Raw genomic sequence first — 12,230 nt, 5'->3', positions numbered from 1 at the left:
CTGCACTGACTGCTTCTTCCCAGTCCCTCTTACAGTTACCCATCTATCTCCAGTCTTTGGTGTAACTACTTCCCTGAAGCTCCTATCTATGACCCCCTCTGCCTCCCGAATGATCCGAAGTTCATCCAGCTCAAGCTCCAGATCCGTAACACGGTTTTTGAGGAGCTGGAGTTGGGTGCACTTCCCACAGATGAAATCAGCAGGGACACTGACGGCGTCCCTCACCTCAAACATTCTGCAGGAGGAGCATTGCACTGCCTTCCCTGACATCACCTCTAGATTTAAAAAAAAAACAAGAAAAAGAAAAAGAAAGGAAGGGCTTACCTGATATTACCTCAAACCCTGCTCCCGCTGAAAGGTAAGCAAATTTAAAGGCACTCACTCACCTACACGACAGGCCCCTGCTCCCGCTTCCCAACCACCGTGGGGTGGGTGGGTTGGTTAGAGGAGGAGGTAGGGTGGGAAACACTCACGAAGTGTTTCGGGTTTAACTGTCACTTGACAACAGCCCCTCCACAAACCACCTTCAACTTAGGCTGACCGCACTGCACATATGCAAATTTCCCCAGAACAGCTGATCAGTAGCTCTGCTCTGCTGCCCTCTGCTGGATGCTTTCCTTCACTCAAACTCCTTGGGTCTCCTTGGGAGGTTCACCTTCAACTTAGGCTGACCGCACTGCACATATGCAAATTTCCCCAGAACAGCTGATCAGTAGCTCTGCTCTGCTGCCCTCTGCTGGATGCTTTCCTTCACTCAAACTCCTTGGGTCTCCTTGGGAGGTTCACCTTCAACTTAGGCTGACCGCACTGCACGTATGCAAATTTCCCCAGAACATCTGATCAGTAGCTCTGCTCTGCTGCCCTCTGCTGGATGCTTTCCTTCACTCAAACTCCTTGGGTCTCCTTCGCAGATTCACCTTCAACTTAGGCTGACCGCACTGCACGTATGCAAATTTCCCCAGAACAGCTGATCAGTAGCTCTGCTCTGATAGGTTAGGATAGTGGGCCAAAATGTGGCAGATAGAGTTTAATGTGGATAAGTGTGAGGTCATTTATTTTAGTTGGAAAAATGGGAAGGCAAATTATCTAAATTGGGAGAGACTTTGGGGTGCTCCGGTGCAGAGGGATCTGGAGGTCCTCATTCATGAGTCACAGAAAATTAGCATGGAGGTGCAACAGATAATAAAGAAAGTGAATGGAATGTCGGCATTTATAGCGAAAGGAATAGAGTATTAAGGTAAGGTATTGTTGTTGCAACTATACAAGGCATTGGTGAGACCACATGTGGAGTATTGTGCACAGTTTTGATCCCTTTACATGAGAAAAGATGTTGTGGCATTGGAGGCTGTTCAGAGGAGGTTCACTAGGTTGATTCTAGAGATGAGGGGTTTGTCATCTGAAGAGAGGTTGAATTGTTTAGGGTTATACTCTCTAGAGTTTCGAAGAATAAGGGGGGATCAAATTGAGGTATACAAGATAGTAAACGGTGTAGATAAAGTAGACATCGAACAGATGCGTCCTCTTGTGGGGCTTTCTGGAATGAGAGATTATAGCCTGAGGACAAGAGGTAGCAAATTTAAAACAGAGTTGAGGAGAAACTACTTTCCCAAAGGCTTGTGAATCTGTGGAATCCGTTACCCCAGAGTGGGGTGGATGCTGGGACAGCGAGTAAACTTAAGGAAGGGTTAGACAGATTTTTAACTGGTAACGGATTGAAGGGTATGGAGAACGGCAGGACGGTAGAGTTAAGACCAGGAAGGGATCAGCCATGATCGAATGGAGCAGATATTCTGCTCCAATATCTTATGAACTTATGACAATTAAGTTGTGTGCTACCCCTTGGGGATATGCGACCATAATTTGATAGAGTTCTTCATCAAGGTGAGACTAGGTTCCTGAATTTAAACAAAGGGAACTATGATAGTGTGAGAAGCCAGTTAGCTATGATGCATTGGGAACGTTACTTAAAGGGATGATGGTCGATTGGCAATGGTAAACGTTCAGAGAGTGCATGGGTGAACTGTAACATTCCTGTCTGGCTCAAAAGTAAAAAGGGGAAAGGTGGCCAAACCATGGCTTACAAGGAAAATTAGAGATAGTATTAGATTCAGGAAGAGGAATACAAATTGTCCAGAAAAAAACGACAGACCAGAAGATTGGGAGCAGTTTAGAATTCAGCAAAGGAGGACAAAGAGAGTGATAAGAGTGCGAGAGCAAGCTTGCGGAGAACATAAAAACTGACCGTAAAAGCTTCTACAGATATGCAAAGTAAAAACAATTGGTGAAGACAAAAGTAGGTCCCTTACATTTAGAAACAGGGGAATTTATAATAGAAAACAGCAAGTCGCTGACCAACTAAATACATGCTTTGATTCTGTCTCCACAAAGGAGGACACAAATAATGTACCAGAATTGTTGGGGGAACACGGTTTAGTGAGAGGGAAAATCAGTATTAGTAGGGAAATACTATTGGGGAACTTGGGATTGAAGGCCAATAAATCCCCAGGGCTGATAATCTACATCCCAGAGTATGTAAGGAAGTGGCCCTAGATGCATTGAGGGTTATCTTCCAAGATTCTATAGACTGCAACAGTTCCTACAGATCGGAGGGTAGCTAATGTAACCACACTACTTAAAAAGAGTGGGAGAGAAAAACCAGGGAATTATAGACCAGTCAGCCTGATGCCGGTAAGGAGGAAAATTCTAGAGTCCATTATAAAAGATTTAATAGCACAGCACTTGGAAAACAGTGGCAGGATCAGACAGAGTGAGCATGGATTTATGACAGGGAAATCACGCTGGACAAATCTGCTGGAATTCTTCGAGGATGTAACTTGTTAATCCGGCGAGGGAGAGTCAGTGGATGGGGCTTATTTGCACTTTCAGAAAGCTTTGGACAAAGTCCTACATGAGAGATTCACATGTGGAATGAAAGTGCCTGGGATTGGGGATAGTGTATTGAGATGGATCGAAAACTGGTTGGCAGACAGGGAACAAAGTGTAGGAATAAACAGGTCTTTTCCAAGTGGTAGGCAGTGACTAGTGGGGTACCACAAGGATCCGTGCTAGGACCCCAGCTATTCACAACATATAAATATATATATAAATGTATAATCTAATATATAAATAAATGATTTTGATGAGGAGACTAAATGTAATATCTCCAAATTTGCAGATAACACAAAGCTGAATGGGAGGGTGAGCTATGAGAAGGATGTAGAGATGCTTCAGTGTGATTTGGACAAGTTGAGTGAGTGGGCAAATGTATGGCTGTTGCAATATATTGTGGATAAATGTAGGGTTATCCATTTTGGTAGCAAATACAGGAAGACAGATTATCTGAATGGCTATAGATTGAGAGAGGGGAATGTGCATCTGGATGTCCTTGTATATCAGTCGCTGCAAGTAAGCCAGCAGGTGCAGCAGGAGGCAAAGAAGGCAAATGGTACATTGGCCTTCATAGCAAGCGGATTAGAGTACAGGAGCATGGATGTCTTGCTGCAGTTATACAAGGCCTTAGAGAGACCACACCTGGAATATTTTGTGCAGCTTTGGCCTCCTCATCTTGCTATAGAGAGAGTGCAGTGAAGGTTTACCAGACTGATTCCTGGAATGGTGGGACTGACGTATCAGGAGAGATTAAGTCGGTTAGGATAATATACGCTGGAGTTCAGAAGAATTAGGGGCTGATTCACCAAAACCTATAAACTTCTAACAGGACTAGACAGAGCAAATGCAGGAAGGATATTCCTATTGGTAGGAAAGTCCAGAGCCAAGGATCACAGTCTAAGGATATGGAGTAAACCATTTGGGACTGAGATGAGGGGAAATGTCTTCATCCAGAACCTGTGAAATTTGCTACCACAAAAAACACGAGGTCAAAACACTGTTTTCAAGAAGGTGTTAGATTTGGCTCTTGGGGCTAAATGGAACAAAGCATATGGGTGGAAAGTACGAACAGGTTACTGAGTTTGATGACCGTGATATTCATAAAGAATGCCGGAGCAGGCTTGAAGGGCCGAATGGCCGACTCCTGCTCCTACTTTTTGCGTTTCTATGTTTCTAAAGGGATATTTGCAGTTATTCTTATGCTATCTTGGCGGCCGGTTAGTTAGATGGATAGCATGAAGTTCAGAATAATACCAACAGGAAGAGCTCAGGCAGAGGTAAACATAGGTCAGGCAAGGAGGCAGGTCCCCGGAGAGTGGAAAACGATGGCAAACTACCACTGACAAAATAGTCAAGAAAACAGCTCCAGACCAAGCATCAACTGACAACGAGCCAAGGACCTGACTTCAGGCAGCACACATATGAATGAAATAAATGAATGATTCTACTCTACTCTGTTGGAAGCACAACTTAACATACCCATGGAACTTTGGCCTTATCTAAGTTTTAGTTTTGGCGATTTGCTCGAGGGTGGGGGTCGGTTGCTGGTATTTATTACCAACATTAGTACTTTTGTCCTGAACTGCTTGAAAACATTAGCTTCCAGTCTTACTTTCAATGTTTGTTGCCTTTCCCTTTCGAACTCAGTCACTCTCCTTACTCCATATGATTAAATGTCACGCAATCAAATGTTCCATGATTAAACCTTCAGGAGTACAAAGAGTTGGCAACCCCATTTCTGCTCTAAAACACAACACCCGTAAATCCCATGTCGCATAAATGCAACACATTGTGCAACCAGGCTATACAAGCAACAAGTTTATATAAACCACACCCAGTTAGAACATCAGTGCACAATGACATTAATTACTGCAATTAAACACCAGTTAAGGCATAATTTAAATATACTCGACTCGTGTTGACAGATAATGCTCTGTTTACACTGGGTTGGAATCCAATCTCAAACGATACAAGGGCAAATTTTTCCATTTTTCTCACCAATCATTCTCATGCTCCCTGTAAATGGACTAATATTTCAGTGGCAGTTTTCTGCGGTGGGTTCAGCTTCTGGTGGTTCAGGGCCATTTCACCAGGGAGCCCAAAGAATTGAGGATCAGTGCTCTGACCAGAGTATGTGTTACTCGCTGGAAATGTCACAATCAATAAGATCGAAACAAACACAATTTGCAGGAATGACGTTATCACTCTGCTGTAGTAATATTTTTTAAATTAAAAATAAACTTGCCCCCCATCGAAGATCCTGATTCGCCTTGGTTCAATTGCAGCATGCTCTTTGTCAGGATCACTAGCTTCTTGATTTGCATTCTTATCCTTACTGTTCTGATCACTGATTGCAGGTATTTGACTGCTCAGTACCTGTCCAAAACAAACAATTAACTTATTTAGCAACAATCACAGGAGAAATACATTTTACATATAGGAACAATAATATTGCGGAACTTGATATTGAATGACGACCAAAATGTGATTGCATTTTACAAACATATGTATTAGGGGCAGGAGTAGGCCACACGAGCCTGCTTCACCATTCAATGAGATCATGGCTGATCTGATTGCAATCTCAACTCCACATTCCCACTTACTCCAATGACCTTTCACCCCCTTGTTTTATCGAGAGTTGTTTACATCTGCCTTCAAAACATTCAAAGACTCTGCTTCCACTGCCTTTTGAGGAAGGGAGTTCCAAAGGCTTGCTACCCTCAGAGAAAATAATTTCCTCATCTCGGTCTTAAATGGGTGACCTCTTAGTAATCCCTTGTTCTCGATTCTCCCACAAGGGGAAACATCCTCTCCACATCCACCCTGTCAAGGCCTCTCAGGATCTTAAATACGAATTTGATATAGGTTTGAGAGGAAAAAACAAGAGGTGGAAACAAAGCTTTTAGTTAAATACGGCAAACCTTGAGAGATGAAAAACAATTAATCACAATAAACTGTTAATGAGCTGTCACGGCACAAACTATGGGACGAACGGAAGGAAGTATTCAAGTATTTGATACAATATACAACAGTACATACCCCAGAGATGAAAAAGCTGCACTTGTCCTTGAATAATAAGGCAAGTACAGTATTAAGCTAAATCAAAAGCGTGACACAAACGTAAGGAAAAGTGATCAAGCAAACTTGGAGAGCTATAACAAGTTACACAAGGAAAAATAAGAGGCGCAAAGTGAGTATGTAAGTGATAGTTTTTGTTACTATATTGAGGGAGTGGTATGGAAAAATATGGGCTCCTTAAAAACAGATGGCAGAAGAAAGTATATTGGACAGGAAGCAAATGGCAGACTTGTTAAACTATCACTTTGTTTCAATTTTCATAGTGGATGAAGAGAGGAAAAATACTTGAAATCAAAGAGCAAACTTTCATCACATGTGGCTTCTAGCAGGCTCGGGTAATGCCAGCTGTTGAGGAGACATTTCCAGGTTGTGTTGTCAAATGGTACAAGGGGTAAGTTGAGGGGAGGAATTTAAGATTTTTTTAAATGGCAAGAGAGAAAATAATGGGTTGACAAATCTCAAGGCCATTATGGTTTCTACCTTATTAAAAAACCTAGAGGTCAGTGGGTTTGCTCAGTTGGTTGGATGATTAATTGATTTGATTTATTGACACCGAAGTACAGTGAAAAGTATTTTTCTGCGGCCAAGGGAACGTACACAGTAGGTACAGAGTAGACAAAAAATATAATCGACAGAGTACATTGACAAACGGTAAACGATTACAGTACAGTACGGAACAAGGGGCCAAACAAGCACATACATGAGCAAGAGCAGCATAGGGCGTCGTGAATAATGTTCTTACAGGGAACAGATCTGTCCGAGGGAGAGTCGGTGAGGAGACTGGTAGCTGTGGTGAAGAAGCTGTTCCTATATCTGGATATGCAGGGCTTCAGACTTCTGCCTGATGGAAGGGTCTGGGAGAGGGAAAAGCCTGGGTGGGAAGGGTCTCTGATAATGCTGTCTGCCTTCCTGAGGCAGCTGGAGGTGTAGACAGAATCAATGCGAGGGTGACAAGCTTGTGTGATGCGTTGGGCTGAGTTTCTTGCGATCTTGGGCCGCGCATTTGCCATACCAGGCTGTGATGCAGCCGGACAGGATGCTCTCTATCGCATATCTGCAGAAGTTTGAGAAAGTAGATGCTGACATGCTGAATTTCTTTAGCTTCTGTAGGAAGTAGAGACAATGTTGGGCTTTCTTTTTTTTAATGTTTTTTTATTGGGTTTTTGAACAAAGTCTATTTACAGTTATGTACACAGAATAAAGAAAAATATATATAATATATATGTATGTAGAAAAGAAAAAAACCCCAGAAAAACTGGTAGGATATTGTTCAATAGCTCAACAACAGCAACTCTGTACAGTTAGCAATATTATTTTTAATACATAAGTAGGCAACTGTTTGTGTGTGCGTGTGGGGAGGTACATATACATTTGAATGCCGGAGAAACAATTACATTAGTTATGTCCAATACAGAGGACAATACAAGATCTGGTGTTGGTGCTGTTGTTGTTGGGCTTTCTTGACTGTTGCATCAACGTAAGTGGACCAGGACAGTCTGTTGGTGATGGTGACCCCCAGGAACTTAAAGCTATCGACCATCTCCACTTCGGGGCCATTGATGCAGACGGGAGTGTGTGTCGTGTTATGCTTCCTGAAGTCGATGATCAGTTCCTTGGTCTTTCTGGCATTTCAAGAGAGGTTGTTTTCGGTACACCATGCAACCAAGTTATTTATCTCCTCTCTGTCGTCTGATTTGTCGTTGTTTGAGATACGACCCACCACAGTCGTATCACCTGCAAACTTATAGATTGAGTTGGAGTTAAATCTTGCCACACAGTCGTGTGTGTATAGGGAGTACATTAGAGGACTGAGCACACATACTTACGGGGCCCCGGTGTTGAGGAGGTGCTGTCGCCTATCCTGACAGATTGCAGTCTGTTGGTGAGGAAGTCAAGGTTCCAACTATAGAGGGAGGAGTCAAGTCCAAGATTATAAAGTTTGGTTCAAAGTTTTGTCGGGATAATGGTGTTGAAGGTGGAGCTGCAGTCTATGACCAGCAGTCTCACGTAGGTGTCCTTGTTGTCAAGGTGTTCGAGTGTTGATTGTAGAGCCAGGAAGATATCATCTGCTGTGGACCGGTTGTGGGGATAGGCGAACTGCAATATATCAACACTGGGATCTGGGAGGCTGGCAGTGATCCGTCTCATGACTAGCCGCTCGAAGCATTTCATGATAACAGACGTCAGGGCCACCGGTCGGTAGTTGTTGAGGCAGGCTACCTTGTTCTTCTTGGGTACTGGTATTATGGTGGTCTTCTTGAAGGAGGTGGGGGATCTTTTTTTTTATAAATGTTTTTTTATTGGGTTTTTGAACAAGGTATAATTACCATTATGTACATAAGATATGAAACATATATATATATATATATATATATATATATAACACACACACACACACATACATATATATATATATATATATATATATATATATATATATATATATATATATATATATGTATATATATATATATATATATATATATATAGAAGAGAAGGGCACACCCCAACATACCAAACAGAAGAAAATAATACATAGTAAAAAAAAATACAATAAAACATGAAATAGAATAACTGGTAGGGTATTGTGCACCAGCCCGACAGAGGCAGCTCTGTACACCTGGCAAATATTATTTACACCACGTAAGTAGGCGACAGTTTGCAGGGGGGGGGGGGGGGGGAGATTGGGGAGGCAAATATACATTTGGTGCCGGGGAGATAATTACAGTGTGCGATACTTGGCTGTGTTTCATGTTGTTATCGCCTGCTTCTCTCGGACGGATCTCGCTGGTGTCTCGCGCTTGCCTCCGCTTCTGCTGCTCCTCCCATCCCCTGTCTTTATTTTCCTCGTTCCCTGCTCCTGGAGATGTCATGCACGTTTTGGTATCCTGTGCCTTCCTTCCGGCTCCCATTTCCCTGCCCCCCCCCCCCCCCCCCACCTAGCTGGTTCTCCTCTCTTGTCCCCCCCTCCCCCTGTGGTTCACCTTTCTTTCCTCAGGTTTAGCTGCCCCCCCCCCCCCCCGCCCCCCACCATCTCTCCCTTTCATGCCTTGGCTACTTTCCCCTGATTCTTGACTACTTTGCCCTGATTTTTGGCTACCTGGCTATTCTTCCTCTTGCTCGTTGGCCACAAACAGGTCCCGGAACAATCACGTGAATGGCTCCTCCCACGTTCTGTGGAAGCCGTCGTCTGACCCTCGGATGGCAAATTTGATTTTCTCCATTTGGAGAGATTCCGAGAGGTCGGACAGCCAGTCTGCAGCTCTGGTTGGTGCTGCTGACCGCCAGCCAAACAGAATTCTACGGCGGGCGATCAGGGAGGCAAAGGCAAGGGCGTCCGCCCTCCTCCCCAGGAATAGATCTGGCTGGTCCGAGACCCCGAAGACCGCCACTTTCGGGCATGGCTCCAACCTCACCCCCACCACTTTGGACATAGCCTCGAAGGCGGCTGTCCAGTACTCCAGAAGTCTGTGGCAAGACCAGAACATGTGGGCGTGGTTGGCCGGGCCTACTTGGCACCGTTCACATCTATCCTCCATCTCCGGGAAGAACCTACTCATACGGGTTCTTGTTAAGTGGGCTCTATGTACCACTTTTAGCTGCGTCAGGCTGAGCCTTGCGCACGTGGAGGTGGAGTTGACCCTATGCAGTGCTTCGCTCCAGAGTCCACACCCTATCTCAATCCCCAGGTCATCCTCCCATTTCTTTCTTGTCGCGTCCAGTACGGAGTCGGCCCTTTCTATCAGTCGGTCATACATGTCACTACAGTTTCCGTTGTCTAGTATGCTTGCGTCCAGTAGTTCTTCCAGTAGCATCTGTCGCGGCGGTTGTGGATACGTCCTTGGGAGGTGCGGATCTTGGAGCAGAGGAGTGAGGTGTTGAAGATGTCTGCGAATCCACTCGCCAGCTTGTCTGCGCAGGCTCTGAGTGCTCGCCCAGGGACTCCGTTGGGGCCTGTCACTTTCCGCGGGTTCATTTTCAAAAGGTAGCTCTTACCTGAGGCGGTGTGTCTCATAGTGGGTATGGGTGTGTCCAGGACTGTTGGGGCGGGTGGCACTGATGTATTGGCTGACTGTTCAAAGCAGACATAAAACTTGTTCGGTTCATCGGGGACGGTTGCTCGAGCCTTAGCTATTCTGCCTGGCGTTGCGTTGTAGCCTGTGATCTCGTGTAAGCGCTGCCATAGACGTTGTGGGTTTGTGACGTTGGCCTGGGACTCTAGTTTGATGCGGTATTGTCTTTTGGCGTCCCTGATCGCTTTCCATACGTCAAAGCTAGATTTCGTATATAGGTCAGGATCCTCAGACTTGAACGCCTTTGTCCAGAACTTCAGCAGGAAGTGAACTCTTTGGCTGAGCCAGGGTGTCCGATTGGGGAACACCAGTATTGTCTTCTTTTGTACACAGTCCTCGACACACTTACTGACGAAGTCTGTGACGATGGTTGTGTACTCGTGGACAGCTAGTTCGTGACGCAGAGCTTCGCCAACAGCACAGGTTCAATTCCCGTACTGGCTGTGTTTATTCATGAAGACCCTGCCTTTTCAACCTTGTCCATTGCCTGAGGTGTGGTGACCTTCAGGTTAAAATCACCACCAGTCATCTCTCAAAGGGGAGAGCTGCCTGTAGTCCTCTAGGACTGCGGCAACATTTACACCTACATATAAAAAAAGTGTGAAATTGCAGATACTTTAGTCATAATTTTCCAAAGTTCTTTAAATTTTGTTCTATGTTTTTAGGAAAATTGTCACTGCATTGTTTAACACAGGAGGAAGGGACAAATCAGAGAACTACAGACCTGTTGGGTTAACAACAGCTGTGGGAAGTTATTGCAATCTATTAGGAGTGTAGTGACTGAGCATTTAAACAAGTATAAGATAAGATTATCAACATAGATTTGTGAAGTCACTTGCACTTAGCTCATCTGGTTAAATTTCTGAGGAGGTCACTCATAAAATGCAGAGTAGTGTCTATATAGACTTCCAGAAATTGTTTGATAAAAGTTCTACACTAAAGATTATGAACAAAAATTAGAGCTCGAGAATTGAGGTAACCTTGTGACATGGGTGTGTAATTGGTTGGGTGACTGAGTAAATGGTTGCAATTCCATTGCCACAGCAGCCACTCCTATTTTCATTAACAATTACAAAATGATGGAATTTAGGAGATTCCATGAAGCAAAAAATGGCTGTGCCCTTATTATGCAGCTGAAAGAATTCAAGAAGTGGGAGACTTTTGTTTCACATGCTGTGATATATTCTATATTGTTACAACTTCCTTTTGTAAAATAGCTCTCCACATACAGGGTATCTTCAATTAAATATCTCAACTGAAAAATGAATTTATACTTTGTGTCCAAGTCAGCACTCCTTATGCATCTAATTTTCCATTTAATTTCACACACATTTCTCCTAGATCACATCAGAAGCTAGATGACATTGACTTTCGATGAGAGGTTTCGTCAACTATTGATTCCTTACATTACCACCTGAGTACCAAACACACACACAACCACATCTTATTGCTCCTTGCACTTATGCCTCAATCACTCTCTACAAATGTTGTTCTTTCCCCCTCTCCAAACGAGGAATTATGAACACACACACAGACCGTTCTGCTTTCTCCCCTATTAGGAGAGCACATAACTTGGTGAGAGGGAGAGACTTGGGTGGGAAAGATGGGAGGTGACCTACCCATTATAAGAACCTTACTGGCCATTGGAATCACATGTCTACCTGCTCCACTGGAAAAGTGATCTTCTTCCAGGAGGTTGCACATGTCAGCAGCAATCTCACAGGGGTCAGCACCCCTGTGAGAGCTGATGGTCTACGTGTAATTCCTCTGTTGTGTGTTTAGCCTCTTTCCAGCTAGACATCGCTGAGGAGAATGCAGTTGGTGCTGATGTTGCTTCTCCATTTTCCCTTCATCGGAGGTGGAAGTTGTAGCTGCGGAAGCTGCTCCCATGTCATGCTGTAGGCAGGCAGCAGGGAAACACAGCTAGTGAATGAAGTGGGAGACAGGTGAAGAGCCTTGCAGGAAATTGGCAATCACCCGTCAAGCAGTGATAGAACTCTCTCAGGAAAGAAGTGGTTTAAACAGCAGTCGCTCACCTAACTATAGTTGGAGCTCTCAGTTTCACTGATCAAAGTCTTCCCAGCTGGCCAGTTTCACTGAAGAAGCTCTTTCCACTGTGCAATCATCTTGGTGACATTGACAGATTGTTGATAGATCGGGAATGATCCACACTGGCTGGTAAATCCAGAA

The 12,230-nt window shown here is 44.2% G+C and overlaps 1 protein-coding gene across 10 annotated transcripts in view; it reads right to left on the bottom strand.

The window, feature by feature from the left end:
- hivep1 (HIVEP zinc finger 1) overlaps window positions 1-12,230 on the bottom strand; it is a 294,854-nt gene that overhangs the window by 73,664 nt on the left and 208,960 nt on the right. For all 10 annotated transcript variants that reach the window (XM_038797106.1, XM_038797105.1, XM_038797111.1 and 7 more), the window contains one exon: window positions 5,135-5,265. In XM_038797106.1, coding sequence (XP_038653034.1) covers window positions 5,135-5,265 — 131 coding nt within the window. The remainder of the gene's footprint in view (window positions 1-5,134; window positions 5,266-12,230) is intronic.

Source organism: Scyliorhinus canicula, chromosome 5 (genome assembly GCF_902713615.1).
Source record: "Scyliorhinus canicula chromosome 5, sScyCan1.1, whole genome shotgun sequence".
NCBI classification, from domain to species: Eukaryota; Metazoa; Chordata; class Chondrichthyes; order Carcharhiniformes; family Scyliorhinidae; genus Scyliorhinus; species Scyliorhinus canicula.
The sequence above is the reverse complement of the archived record's forward strand: the minus strand, read 5'-3'. Positions and strand labels throughout refer to the sequence as shown.